General features: G+C 49.0%; 2 protein-coding genes across 4 annotated transcripts in view; one reads left to right on the top strand and one right to left on the bottom strand.

Annotated features, from left to right (window-relative positions):
- Positions 1-5: 5 nt before the first annotated feature.
- OGG1 (8-oxoguanine DNA glycosylase) lies at positions 6-8866 on the top strand. 3 transcript variants are annotated; one of them, XM_023737853.1, is made up of 7 exons: positions 6-2264; positions 2574-2821; positions 3787-3966; positions 5646-5827; positions 7733-7883; positions 8033-8082; positions 8358-8866. In XM_023737853.1, the coding sequence occupies exons 1-7, from the start codon at positions 2128-2130 to the stop codon at positions 8496-8498; spliced, it is 1089 nt and encodes a 362-aa protein (XP_023593621.1). In that variant the 5' UTR covers positions 6-2127; the 3' UTR covers positions 8499-8866. The 3 variants fall into 3 exon arrangements, with proteins under 3 accessions (XP_023593621.1, XP_004368366.1, XP_023593555.1); XM_004368309.3 differs by having other exon boundaries at positions 8396-8866; XM_023737787.1 differs by lacking the exons at positions 5646-5827; positions 7733-7883; positions 8033-8082; positions 8358-8866 and adding an exon at positions 5352-5583.
- A 4-nt stretch (positions 8867-8870) lies between these two features.
- The window catches only part of CAMK1 (calcium/calmodulin dependent protein kinase I), an 11261-nt gene continuing 5394 nt past the window's right edge, over positions 8871-14737 (bottom strand). Inside the window, exons 3-11 of the mRNA XM_023727368.1 lie at positions 14074-14148; positions 13823-13961; positions 12851-12977; positions 12681-12756; positions 11657-11769; positions 11086-11164; positions 10905-10992; positions 9062-9179; positions 8871-8953 (exon numbers count right to left, since the gene is read on the bottom strand). Of these exons, the coding sequence (XP_023583136.1) occupies positions 8871-8953; positions 9062-9179; positions 10905-10992; positions 11086-11164; positions 11657-11769; positions 12681-12756; positions 12851-12977; positions 13823-13961; positions 14074-14148 (898 nt within the window). The remainder of the gene's footprint in view (positions 8954-9061; positions 9180-10904; positions 10993-11085; positions 11165-11656; positions 11770-12680; positions 12757-12850; positions 12978-13822; positions 13962-14073; positions 14149-14737) is intronic.

Genomic DNA, 14737 nt, shown 5'->3' on the forward strand with positions numbered 1-14737 from the left:
CCAGGGAAAAGGGGTAAAAAGGGAGGTTTTCCCCCCAGGGATGGTAAATTGGCCCCAAGTGGTTGCTAGCTGCTGTGCATGCTGCATTTACAAGACAACAGCAAAAATAATATGATAGCGCCTGTTTCCATCCACTTAATGAGCGGTAGGCCTTGTGCTAAAGCACCTTTAGATACACAATTTTATGTAATCCTTGCAATAACTCTATGGAGTAGGTTAATAATAGAGTGGTTATTCCCACGAAGACACTAAGGTTTAGAAAAATTAAGTAACTTGCCTAAATTCTGACATCTAGGAAGTTGCGGAGCTAGGATTTGAACTCAGGTCTGTATGCTGAACTGTTGAAGGTGGAGGAAGAGTCAACTGCATATTCCTCTGTGGACTTCAGACACTTCAAGTCCTTTGGCAGTAGGATGGCCCAAGTGCTTCAGAGCCACTGTGGCTGTGACCTCCCCATCCCCCTCCCCCAGCTTTGCTGAGGGCATAGTAAGACTAAGAAGTTTCCTTTTCATTCATTCCCAACCTTGGCACCTTCTATTGTCATTCAAGCAACATTTATTGAAGAAATGCCTTCTGAGCGCTAGGCATTGCAGGGTGGTATGCCTATGAGTGAGGAGACAATCTCAGGAAAAAATAATTGCCTAAGGCCTTGCAGCTATTGAGTGGAACCGAGACAAACACGTTGGTCTGATGATCCAATGCTCATGGTACACCATGAGAGGTGCTGTGGGACACAAAGATAACTGCAGATCGTGCCCTTAAAGAACTTGCAGTATAATTGTTCAGACACAACCGAGTATCACTGCTAGAAAGTGAAAATAGTCTGGATAAAGTTCATGTCTTCTATGTCCCTGCTTTTTGTGTCTTTCTCTTGAAAGGAAAAAATCTGAATACATTTTTCTTGGGCCCAGGTGGCTGGCACTGGCAACTGAGCTAGGCTGCCTCAGGGCCACATATTTGTCCCTGGGGACTTAAAAACCAAGACTCCAAGTAATGAGCTGCTTGTCTGGGCCCAGCCCCAAAGGAAGCCTCTACACAGGCCCCACTCAGCGTACAGGTGTGATTCCCGGAAGAGAGAGGCCTCTGAAGGGCAGTCTGTGGAGGCAGACTAAGACTGCGGAGTCGCGGCTCCGTGAGACCTTGGAGGCGAGAAGCTTAGCGGGTGAGTGCTGAGGGCAGAATCCTCAGGTGACAGACGCCTGCGGAGACACTTCACGGACACTTGGAGGGGACGGAGCTGTGTTCGGGTCCGATTCTTGGTGAAGAAGCTTCACGACGTCAGGCGCACTGAGGGGCGCAAGTATCTGAGACTGAAGAGACTCGGTGGAGAAAGGCGCTCTGAGGTCTTAGAGAACGGACTGGGACCAGGACCTGGGTCTGAGGACTCGAAGTGCTCTGAGAGGAACAGGCAGTGAGGACTCCGGGCTACACAATCTGCGCCCGGTCCTCTGGGACGCGGAGATGGGACATCTAGCGTGCCGAGTGCAGACGACCCAGAGACGGAAAGGCCAACATCGGGCAGCGAGCCCAGAGCGCGCCAACCACTTCGGCGCCTCGGATGGATCCGCCCATCTACCCTCATGCCCGATTACTCATTGGCGCTTCTTAGTTCCTCCTCGGATTGGCTATCTCTGGATCAAATAGGTGGGGCCTGAGTGCTACTTCCGGTGATAACGTCGTCGGCCCTGGCGAAGCCGGAAGAATGCTCTAGCGCATGCCTCCCAAGGTCTTTGCAGCTCCTGCAGAGGTGGCGCGCTCTCAAAGGCCGTGGGGGGCGGGGCCCGGAAACGTAAAGAGGAAGGTCGGGACCTGCACCGCCAAGAATGCAGGATGCTATAGGGTCGCTGTGAGTCGGAATAGACTCGACCGCAATGGCTTTTTTTTGAGGGGCAGGAGGTGGTTACAGAGTGGGAGGGTCGGGACTTTGGTGAGCTGCAAAGGGCGGGGCCTGCAAGGAATGGAGGAATTAAATGAAACTGGGCGGGGTCTTGAATAAAATTAAGGAAGACAAGGTCCCGGTGGGCGAGACCATAAGGGGGCGGGTCTTGTGTGGGCGGGGTCGTACGGTGACAAGTTGGTCCAGTGCTGAGTGGAGGCGGCCGTTAGAAGGCGGAGCCTTGTGTGTAAATGTTAGTCCGTTCCCTCCTGCCCAGTAGTATGGGTCATCGTACTTTATCCTCCGCCCCCGCTCTCTGGGCCTCCATTCCTTGTCCGCGCTCTGAGCTGCGCCTGGACCTGGTTCTGGCTTCTGGACAGTCCTTCCGGTGAGTGACTGCGCCTGGGAGGATCCTCTTTTGTGACCTTTGATTTTGGCTCTTTCTGGGGTGCACAGGAATGTTGGGGGTGACGAGAGAAACAGACACAGGTGGCGAGCCTGTTTCCTCTAAACAGTAGAGATAGTTAGCCTTCTGTGCAGTGTTGTGCGTATCGAGAGAGAGAACCGATGTCAAAGAAAGTACTTTTACTTTGCAATTAGCAAATAAGTTTTGTAAATGGAGTGGTTGTCGGATGGGAGGGACCAGAAAGGGTGCAGGAAGGGAAACTGAGTACGAGGGCTGTGCCTGGGGGCTCAGGTGGAGGGAGCAAAGCCCTGCGCACTGGAGTGGCGTGTTGGCGGACCAAGTATGGACACTGACCCAGACGGAGGAGCAGCTCTACTGCACCGTGTACCGAGGGAACAAGGGCCAGGTAGGCAAGCCCACGCAAGAGGAGCTGCAGGCCATTCGCAGCTACTTCCAGCTGGACGTCAGCCTGGCTCAACTGTATTACCACTGGGGTTCCGTGGACCCCCACTTCCAAGAGGTGGCCCAGAAATTCCAAGGTGAGTACAGGACCTGGGGCAGGAGTTGGGGTTCTTATACTTTGTTCAAGCTACATTTAACTTCTCTGTGACTCAGTTTCCCCATTTGTAAAATGGAGATTAATGGGGCAGTTGTGGTTCAGTGATAGAATTCTCACCTTCCATGTAGGAGACCGGGGTTTGATTCTGGTCAATGCACCTCATGTGCAGCCACCACCTGTCTGGCAATGGAAACTTGTGTGTTGCTATGATGCTGAACAAGTTTCAGCAGAGATTCCAGACTAAGACAGACTAGGAAGAAAGGGTTGGCAGTCTAATTAGCCAGTGAAAACCCTATGGATCACAACGGTCAGATCTGCAACCAATCATGGGGATGGTGCAGGACTGGGCAGCATTTTGATCCATTGTGCATGGGTTGCCATGAGTTGGGGGTGGATGGGGCAGGATCAGGCAGCATTTTGATCCATTGTGCATGGAGTTGCCATGAGTTGGGGCCAACTCGTTAGCTAATAACAACCAAGTGGAGATTAAGCTTACCTGTTAGTATTTTATGAGAATGTAAATTGCTTAGAAAAGTGCGTGGCACATGTTAATTATTACTACTATTATTCTGCTGATCACCATAGTGGAATGACAAAGCTATTGAGTCAAATCCTGGCTGTGTGACCTGGAGCAGGTATCTCATTCATTCTGCAAATATTTACAGAGCATCTGCTGTGTGACTAGGGGTATGGCAATGATCAAAACAGACCTAAATCCCTGCCCTCACGGTACTTACATGGGGCTTCTTCATCTATGGAATGAGATGATAACCCATACCTTACAAGATGCTATGATGAATGAGAGGCCTAGTGTTACTTTCTCTAATTATGCTGTCCCTCATTTCCTGGATCTCCCTGGAGCCTTGGTGCCTAGGATCTGTGGGTGGGAAGAGGCCTCTCCCAAAAGCAGGTGTTTCTCCTACTTCCTACCTTATTGGCCCCCAGGTGTGCGGCTTCTGCGGCAGGACCCCATCGAGTGTCTCTTCTCCTTCATCTGCTCCTCCAACAACAACATCACCCGCATCACTGGCATGGTAGAGCGGCTCTGCCAGGCCTTCGGACCTCGGCTTGTCCAGCTTGATGATATCACCTATCATGGCTTCCCTAGCCTGCAGGCCCTGGCTGGTGAGTGGATGGGTCCCCTGTGCCCAGACCCTCCATCAGCTTTCCCTGTCACCATCTCAAAACTTCCCATCTTCCCAAACACTGCCCCATCCAGAATCACCCTGCCTGGTCTGATCAGCCCTAATTATGCCTCATCTTCTCAGTCTATCCCTAAAATGCCAGCAACTCATTAGTCTGTGATTTTTGCCCCATGGGTTCAATGCCTTATCAGAAAAAACCATTGCCAACATCCATATATGGTATATAGTGTATAGTGTAGGGGTTGAAAGCATGGGCTCTGGAGATAAACCGCTTGGGCTGAATCCTAACTCTGCCACTTGACCTCTAGCTATGTGATCTTGGGCACGTTATTTAGCCTCTCTGTGCCTCAGTTTCTTCATCTGTGAAATGGAATAATAATAGCTTCTACCTATCAGAGTTGTCATAAGGGTCGATAAAAGAGTGCATAATGCACCTTGCACAGTATTTGGCATGGAAGAAGTATGCAGAAGATTCAAGCTGCCATCTCTGCAGTGAACCCAACAATTTTGCATCTAAGAACACACAGAAGCCTGGTGAGGCAAGTATTTTACAGAAGCAAGTATATCAGTTGACAGATATGAGAACCAAGCAAGGGGAAATTCTTGAGGATTGCATAGCGAGGAGACAGCCTGTCTAGAGAAAAGAGCATGCTTTTGGTGCCTGGAAACCCAGTCTTGAGTCTTAGCTCTCATCCTAGTAGTTATAAGACCTCAAGGAATTCATTAACTTCTCCAAGCTTCTCTTAACTTGTTTGTAGAATGGAGATAAGACTTTTTCTCTAGTACTCGTGAAGAGTGTGCTTAGCTCAAGTAGATACATGAGACTAAATGGGCAACCCCTGTCCGGAAGTGAGATGAGAAGGCAGAGAGGGTCAGGAGCTGGTTGAATGGACTTGCAAAATGAGGGGTGGAAAGGAGGAGTGTGTTGTCACAGTATAGGGAGAGCAATTAAGGTTACATGACAATGTATGCGTAAATTGTTGTATGAGAGACTAACTTGAATTGTAAACTTTCACTTAAAGTACAACAATAAAATAAAATAAAAAATAAAGAGTTTCTCTCTAGGAGGGTTTGGGGGAGAATTAAGCAATCGTGAGCCAGTGTAGTGTAATGGGTTAAGAGCACAGGCGTTGGTGTCCCAGACCAGGGTACAAGATCCCATCTTCACCATGTCTTTTCAAGAACAAATTCGTTAACCTCTTCTAAGCCCTCATTTTCTCCATCTGTGAAATGGGAAACACAGCAGTATCATCCTCAGGATCCTTGAGAAAAGTAAGCAATCACATACCTAAAGCACTTTGCCAATGCTTAACACCTAGCACTTGATAATAGAAGCTGTTACTGTTATTATGTTTACTACTTTAGATCATGGGTGTGGAAGCTCTTTGGAAAGGGTTAAGAACTCAACTGCGGAGCTCTTCCATGGCAGCAAGTCCTCCTTAGTGTCTGTTCCAGCTCCCAACACATAGGAGGCGCTCAGGAAACATCTGTAGAGTAGCAGATCCCAGGCTTTAGCCCTTCCCTTTGCACATACAAGTGTCCACTCTCTCCCAAGGTACTTAGAAAAAGCATTCCTGTGGGGTGGAGGGCTCACATTAGCCAGAGAACAGGGAGGATGTGAGGGCGCCTGACCCCTGCTCTCCTTCCCACTCTCCGCAGGGCCCGAGGTAGAGGCCCACCTCCGGAAGCTGGGCCTGGGTTACCGTGCCCGCTATGTGAGTGCCAGTGCCCGAGCCATCCTGGAAGAACAGGGCGGGCCGTCCTGGCTGCAGCAGCTGCGTGAGGCCCCCTACGAGCATGCCCACAAGGCCCTCTGTACCCTGCCTGGGGTGGGCACCAAGGTGATGCTCCAGGGAGTAAGAGCTGCCCTCACCACCGACACAGAGTAAGAGGCGAGGCAGGCCTGAGAGCTGGGTACAGGCTTTGCTTCTGGAGGCAGAGCAGGAAGGAGAAAGGACACAAGAAGATGTTTTATTAGAGAAAAATGCCGAGTGCTGGAAGGGTATAAAGGCCATTCTGCTTTGAATGCATTTTTAGAAAGGCCATTTGTTCAGATACATATATATGCTGCTATATATATGCAGAAATTTACACATAGGAATCACAGGAAACTTAACAGTGGTTATCTTTGAGGAGACAAATGGTAAGATGTGTGTACTTTCTTTTTCTTTTTTGAATTTACACGTACAGAGTACTTATAAAACTTCTTGTTTAATGTCAGCAGGGTAATCTAGCAGTAAGATGATTGAGAATTTAGCATCTGTTGTTTTTTTCTTCATATTTCTCTGTAATTTAAAAAATGAATTTGTTTAAAGAAAAAATTTTAATGGGCTCTGTACGACTTTGGCCAAGGCACCTCAGCTTTCGAGGCCTTGGTTTTCTTGTCTGTAAAATGGTTTGGTAACACCTTCATCCTAGGTTATAATAAGAGCTTAGCTTACATAGGTGCTTACTCAGTAGCAGCTCTTGTAATAGCTTTTTATTATTATTATTATTAATACTGAATATTGATTGAAGGAGTCTTTGGGTGGTGCAAATGGTTAATGCACTCAACTGCTAACCAAAAGGTTGGAAGTTCAAGTCCACCCAGAGGTGCCTCAGAAGAAAGGCCTGGCAATCTACTTCCAAAAAATCAGCCGTTGAAAACCGTATGTACAACAACGACGAAAGAAAGAACGAACGAGTAGCTGCTGAGGCTGATTATGTACAACCAAAAACCTCGTGGGATTTGGTTTCTTGGTTTGGAGGTTTAGGGTCATGGTTTCATGGGACATCCCAGGTAATTGGCCTAATAACATGTTTAGTGCCTCTGTTCTACCTCCTGATTCAATATGAAGTGTCTGGGGTCTTAAAAGCTTGCAAACAGCCATCCAAGGCACAACAATTTATCTCTATTCACCTGGAACAACAGAGGAAGGAGAGTCAGGAATAGGAGGAGGGTATGGAATATGTGGCTAATTGCTTCCATGAACAGCTGCTTCCTCTGCCATGAGACCAGAAGAACTGGATGGTGCCTGGCTACCATTACTGAACATTTTGATCAAAGATTCCATAGAAGAATCCTGATCAAAAGGGGTGGCAATTTAGAATGAAATTTAGATTCTCATGGACTCCAGACTTCCTGGAGCCATGAAGGTTTGATGAACCTCTGATTAAACTCTTGCCCTGAGATAATCTTTAAACCTTAAACCAAAAACATTCTCTAAAGTCTTCTTAAAACCAGACAATAGTTTGGTTTAACTAGTAGAAAATGTCTGCCTTGAGCATTAAACTCTGTTAAGAACTATCTATACGGGATCAAATTGACAACAGCAACTCAGATTAGATAGGAACCTTAGGAGGTAGTGAGTTTATGTTAATGAGGGAGGAACTACTCAGAAAAGGAGAGTTAGAATGGTTACCCAACTCAAAGAATGTAATCAATATCACTAAATGGTACATGTAGAAACCGTTGAATTGGTGTATGTTTTGCTGTGTATATCTCAGCAACAACAACAAAATAAATAAAATTACATTTTAAAAAATTTACAAAAAAAACCTCTGGAATACAGTTCTACTCGGACACACATGGGGTCGCCATGAGTCAGAGTCGACTCGATGGGAACTGGTTTTTTATATTGATTGAAAATATAGAATAATAATAACCTCAGGGTGGAGGAAGCAGTAGCTGGTCTTTGGGGCTAGAAGCAGGATGCTGGCTGGATCCTGCCATTCAGCCTCAGTGGCTCACTCTGTATTTGTCAAAGGTGGCTGACTGCATCTGCCTGATGGCCCTAGACAAGCCCCAGGCTGTGCCCGTGGACGTCCACATGTGGCATATCGCACAATATGACTACAGCTGGCACCCCACCATGAGCCAGGCCAAGGGTCCGAGCCCCCCGGCCAACAAGGAACTGGGTGAGGAGAGAAAGTAGGGCTGGCAGTGGGGTTGAGGTGGGAGAAACCTCTCACCTTCTTGGTCACCTCTCCCTAAATCCCACATCCTCTGTGCGTGGGGAGCGGGGAGAGAGGGGCCAATTAATTTAGACTCATCATTTCTGGTTTAGGAAACTTCTTCCGGAGTCTATGGGGACCTTATGCTGGCTGGGCCCAAGCGGTGAGTGTACCCAGGTTTCCTCCACCCTCCAGCCATTAACCCAGATCCCATAGGATTTCTCCCCCAGCCCTGACTCAGTGGACTATTCCAGCAACCCAACCCTGATCCAGATGGACTCTTCTACCACCACCCCAAGTGACCCTAAAGGACACCCAACCACCCAGTCCTGACCCCAGTGGACTTGCACCCATCTCCGCATGGATTCTTGTTGCTCCCAGCCCTGTTCCCCATGGATTCCTCTATCTCCTCACACTTGCCACCAGCCCTGACCCCAGTATAACCCTCTCCCCACACGAACTCCTTGCTCCCACAGGTGCTGTTCAGTGCTGACCTGCGCCAACCCCACCGTCCTCAGGAGCCACCAGCAAAGCGCAGAAGGGGTTCCAAAGGGCCAGAAGGCTAGGTGGAAGCACTGAACAAAGGAATCCCCAAACACGTTTCCCCATTTCTCTCCCCTCTTCCCACCCACGTGCATGTAGAGGAGGGGGCTCCCTGCAGCTGTTGTCTCCCAATCTTCAGGCACCCCCAAATCAGGTAGTCAGTTTGCACAACAGGGTTGGGTTGGGGCTCTGGGAAGACAGAGCTACCTGTGGTTTTATCCTCTTCACTTTATTACAAGAAGGAACAATAAAATAGAAACATTTGTATGGAAAATGCAATGGAGGAGAAGTAGGGAAGGGAGTGGGGAGGGGATGAGGCAGGGTAACTCCCCAGTTCAGGGAGGAAAGGGGAGCAGACTGTCCGCCAGCCCCTCCCAGGCAGGAGATGCAGACCCCTGGCTCCAGGGCCTAGAGCTGGTGGGGCAGCGTGGGGGAAAGTTCTGGACCAGGCTCCACACAGCAGTCTCGACAGCAGCAGCCAGCCGCTGGCCCTAGCATGGGAAGAGAGAACAGAGTTGGCTGCGGGGACAGACCCTCCACTCCAGCCTGGGTGCCTCTGTGTGGACCACCCATGTACTCCACAGAGCCCCAGTCCTCACCCCCAACTGCCGGTGCCAGAAGCTCCCCATGGCTCGCCATCTGTCCCTGCCCCTCCTGGCTGGTGCCCAAGTGCAGCTTCCTCATGTGCCGCACCACAGCTGTGGCATTGAAGGCTTGCTGTGGGGAGAGAGGGGAGAGGGGGCTTTTGAGGGGGGGTGGGTCATGGGGCAGGGGCTGGTGGTGGGATTCTTGTAATGGTTCTGTTATTTTCATTCCAGTGTTATTTACTGATCCCCTAAGACCCCACAGAAAAGACCCCAAAAACCAAACTCATTGCCATTGAGTCGATTCAGACTCACAGCGACCCTACAGGACACAGTAGAACTGCCCATAGGGTTTCCAAGGAGCGGCTGGTGGATTCGAACCGCGGACCTTCTGGGTAGCAGCCAAGCTCTTAACCACTGTGCCACCAGGGTTCCTCAAACGCTTTATTAAATTATATTCAATCATATATTTACACGTACATATACATATATAAGAATGTATATATAAACAGGCATATATAACTATATATAATTAATTCATATTTATATGTAATGGCAAACACTTATATAGCATTATGTGTCAGGCACCGCTCTAAGCACTTTACATAGTAATTCATTTAATCTTCACAAAACTCCTTTGAGGTAGGCACTATTAATTCACCATTTTCAAAGGAGGAAATTGAGGCACAGAGGTTAAGTAACTTGCCCGGGTGTGTGTGTGTGTGTGTGTATTCAACACATCCATGTAGATATCCCCCCACAGGCCCCTCAAATTCACCATGTGCAAAACTAAAACCATCCCACCAAGACCTGTTTCTGCCCCTGGGATCTCCATCTCCATGACTGTACCACTGTCCACTGTGTCCCCACCCAGAAACCTGGACCACTCCTTGACATCTTCTCTCTCCCCCAACATCCATTCCATCATCACATCTTGTCAGTTCTACCTCCTAAATGACTCTTGATTGATCAACCACTGTTCTTTCCTGTTGCTACTGCTCTGGTCCAAGCCCCCACCGCCTCCTGCCTGCATCTCTGCTACTGCCTCCTAATGGGTCTCCCAATCTTCACTCCATGCCACTCTCTGCATCCTGAGAGCCCTTTCAATGGGCAAATGCCTGCTTTAAATCCTTCTGGGGCCCCTCAGCTCCCTCAGGATCAAGGCAGTGCTCCACTGTGGCATTTGAGGCCCTGAATGGCCAGGCCCTGCCTGCCTGTCTAGCCTTGGCTCCTGCTCCTCATCCCCTTAAGCCCCTCCAGTCCAGCAGGCTCAGCACTTGAACTTCCCTGAATAGACACACTCTCTTGCCCCTGGCCCTCTGCACACCTGTTCTCTCTGCCTCACATTTTCCACTTTGCCTGGCTAATTCCTACTCAACTGTTAGGTCTAACACCATACCACCTGTATGACTCTTTCTGGACCCCTTAGGCTTGATTAGATGCTTCCTTAAGAATTACAGATTGTTCTCCCTCTATAGACATGGAGGACAGGGATCATTCAGGGGCAGATTAACCAGTAAGCAAGGTATGCATGGGCTTTCTTGTGCTTACTAATCTGTAGTGCACATTTTCACTGGATGTGGTAAAGCCCATGTGAAATTGTGCACTACAGATTAGTAGGTAAGCACAGGTAAGCCCATGCATACCTTATTTATTGGGTAATCCATCTCTGTCTGGAATAGAATAGGTATCAATGTTTGGTGAATGAGTGAATGAATGAGAGCCTTCGGTAAGCATCACTGAGCGGTTACTGTACCCCAATTGGTGTTAGGTGCTGTGTGATCCTAGGCCTGGATAGTAGGGGGTGGGGCAGGGGTTCAGGGGAGGCTGGAACCCAGGACTTGGGACGTGGTCTCACCTTCCACTTGCTCTTGGCAAAGTTCTTCTTGATCTGCTCGCTCACCGACTGGTGGATATTCTTATCTAGAGCTGTATCCCCTGCAATCCTAGGATGGGGTATGTGGAGGGACCTGTGAGAGGCAGAGGCAGGCCTGGGGCCCCAGACTCCACCCCAGCCATCAGCTTGTAGAAGTGCTCACCATGGGTGCTGCAAGGCCTGCTCACAGGTGAACCTCTTCTCTGGATCCTTCTCCATCAAGTGCCGGATGAAATCTTTGGCTGGACCCCCAAGACAAAGCAAGGACAGAGTGGGGGTGCATGTGGGCACCCCAAGACTGAGCCCACCCCCTCAGGTCTGGCTTGGCATCAAAGCAAGATGAGGCCAGATTTGTCCATGCATTGCCCACCTCATCTGTGCTCTTATCTCTAAGCCCTCTCCTTTCTCCAAGAAAAAAAACTAGTTTTTAGAAAAGATGTGTAAATGATTGATGGTAGCTTCACAGTTTGCTTCCTAATAGGGACACAGAAGGAGGGATAAAAAATTTTGTGGTGTTTGAGGCCTTAGGAAGTCAGTAGGGGGAGGTCTTTTCCAAAAATACTATGTTTAAAGGATGAGTGAATGCACGCCTACAAGTGTCTCAGGCTGGGGCCAGGCAGGGGTGTCTGGGCCTGAAGCCAGCTCTTAGACTGGAGCTGGGGAAATGGCAACTCCCAAAACGGATAAAGGCACCAGTGGCAGGGCCCTGGGGAGGAAGGCAAAGCCCCACGTACCAGAATCAGAGATGTCGTCCCAGTAAGGAGAGTCAAACTCATACTCGGCCTTCAAAATCTGTTCAAAGAGTTTGGCATCATTCTCGTCATAGAAGGGGGGGTAACCGCAGAGCCTGGGCAGGAAGAAACCCATCCTCATTTCCACATTCAGTGTGCCTGTGGGCTCCAGGATGGAGCTGTAGGGCAATCCTGGGAGTCAGGCAGGAACCACAGGTAGGAGCGCCCCCTTTTACAAAGGGGGATACTAGCCCTCTCTGCCTTGCTCACTCCTGTCTGGCTACACTGGCCTTCTTTCTGTTCTGTGAACATGCCCTGACCTTTCCCTCCTCAAGGCCTTTGCTAAACCATTCTTCCCCCAGACCTCAAACAGCTGGCTCCCTCGCTTCATCCAGGATGCCACTCAAATCTCACCTCCTCAGAGAAGACGTCCCAACCTCCTCATCTAAAATGGCATCCATCCCCACCCCCTACCGCTGCTCAATTTTTCTTCATAGCACCTTTTACCACCTAACATAATATGTTTACTTGTTTATTGTCTGTTTCCCCTACTGGAATATCAGCTCCCTGAGGGCAGGCTCTTTGTCTGTTTTGTTCTCTGCTAAATCCCCGGGACTTGGCACAGTGCCTGAAACATACAAAACCAAAGCAGTTGCTGGCAGGTTGATTCTGACTCATGGTGTCCCTATGTGTGTCAGAGTAGAACTATGCTCCACAAGGGTTTCATGGCTGGTTTTGTGAAGTAGATCACCAGGCCTTTCTTCCAGATACCTCTGGGTGGATTCACACCTCCAACCTTTTGGTTATCTGCTGAGGGTTTAAACATTTGTGCCACTCACAAACCCCACCAGGGCTCCTCTCCTGACCCATAGAAGGTGCTAAATAAATAGTTACTGAATGAAGTAAGTGATGAATTGGTAGATATAAATATGGAGAGAAGGAAGAAAGGGCAGAGGGGAGGAAGGGAGGAAAGTAGGAAGAGGACCACTCTGTAGCCACATTCCCCGGTGGCCAAGCCCCCACTCACAGGATGTAGGAGATGACCCCAATGGACCAGCAATCCACAGCCTTGCTGTAGGGCTTCTGGGCTAGGACCTCAGGGGCTGTGGAGGGAAGGGGATATGGTGGTGATAAATCTCTGCCCTGCAGTGCCTGCTTCCTCCCCTGCCCCTGGCCCCAGCCCAGGGCCCTCCGCACCCACGTATCCTGGGGTCCCGCAGGCAGTGGAGAGCACGCTGCCTGGGTCTTCCATCTTGGAGAGGCCAAAGTCGGAGATCATGATCTTGGAGTCTTCATCCAGGCTGTAGTACAGCAGATTCTCTGGCTTGGAGGGTGGGAAGAAGAAGAAGGAGCAGTCAGAGGTGGCCAGAGGCTGGTAGAACCTTCTACTTCCCCAAGCATGCCTTGAGAAACAATGCCCCCTACAAAGCCACATGGCTTCATGGCTGCCATCTTGGTTAGAGCACAAGAATCTCAAGGAAGTTCTTAAGAAAGTTTAAAGTTCCAGAAAGGACAAAGGTCTGAGGAGGTGGGGGAGGGAATTTTCTGTAAACCTCAGGTGTGTATTGTGAAGTCCAAAAGAAATAATCTTTGAGTACCTACTGTGTGCCATACCCTGTCTTAGTGTTTGATTTCACTTTGTCCTTACCACATCCATGCCAGGTCAGTCTGAATAATCCCATTTTACAGATGAGGAAACTGAGGCTTGAGAGCAAAGTGACTTGCCCAAGAACCCACAGTTAGAAAGTAGCAGGGCCAAAATTCAAACATAGATCTGTCTGAGCCCAGCACTCTTCTCCTCAGCTAGAATGAGATGTACTAAAAATGTGAATCCCATCATTAGCTCTGAATAATAGGAGTTTGGGAACTTCTGGCTTTCTTCTTTATTCTTTTCTGTCCCATTCAAGTTTTCTACAAAGAGCAAGTGGGACTTTCATTATCAGAAAAAGACATAAAATGTTATTTGGATAAAACAGCAGCACAATTCACCTTTATGTTGATTTGAGTGTCCTAATGGGGAGAAGGAGAGAAGGCAGTTTAAGGATTACAAGGTCCTTATTGCAGGTGGGAAGCCCAGGCTCAGCGAGGGGTGAGAGTTATTACCCAAAGACATACAGTGAGGATGCCTGAGCCCTGGGCCCCCGCCTACCACACACCCTCACGCCCCACCTTGAGATCCCGGTGAACGATGCCCAGGTCATGCAGGTATTTGACGGCATCCAGCACCTGGAAGATGAGGCGGCTGGCGTCCCGCTCTGTGTAAAAGCCTTTCTCCACGATGCGGTCAAACAGCTCCCCGCCCGACACCCTGCAGCCAGGTATAAGGCAGTCTGGCCAAGAGAGTGGGGATGGAGGGACCAGGTCCCCTTGGCTAGGGGAGGCAGGAAGGCCAGGGAAGGGGTAGAGGCAGGGCCACTCACAGCTGCATGATGAGGTAGAGGTGGCCCCCACTCTCATAAATGTCATCCAGGGCTACGATGTTGGGGTGCTTGATCCTGGAAGCAGAAATGAGGTGGTTCACACAATGGAATACTATGCAACGATAAAGAAAAACGATGAATCTGTGAAACATAACATGGAGGAATCTGGATGGCATTATGATGAGTGAATTTAGTTGCAAAGGGACAATATATTGTATAAGACCACTATTACAAGAACTCAAGAAAAGGTTTAAATACAGCAGAAAACATTCTTTGATGGTTATGAGGGTGGGGAGGGAGGGAGAGGGGTATTCACTTGCTAGATAGTAGACAAGAATTAGGTGAAGGGAAGGACAACACACTACAGGGGAAGTCAGCACAACTAGACTAAACCAAAAGCTAAGAAGTTTCCTGAATATAACCAAAACTTTGAGGGACAGAGTAGCAGGGGCGGAGGTCTGGGGACTATGCTTTCAGATGACATCTAGGTCAATTGGCATAACAAAGTTTATTAAGAAAATGTTCTGCATCCCACTTTGGTGAGTGGCATCTGGGGTCTTAAAAGCTAGTGAGTGGCCATCTAAGATGCGTCAATTGGTCTCAACCCACCTGGAGCAAAGGAGAATGAAGAACACCAAAGACACAAGGAAAGTATTAGCCCAAG

The sequence above is a fragment of the Trichechus manatus genome, unplaced genomic scaffold (assembly GCF_000243295.1).
Source record: "Trichechus manatus latirostris isolate Lorelei unplaced genomic scaffold, TriManLat1.0 scaffold00001, whole genome shotgun sequence".
NCBI classification, from domain to species: domain Eukaryota; kingdom Metazoa; phylum Chordata; class Mammalia; order Sirenia; family Trichechidae; genus Trichechus; species Trichechus manatus.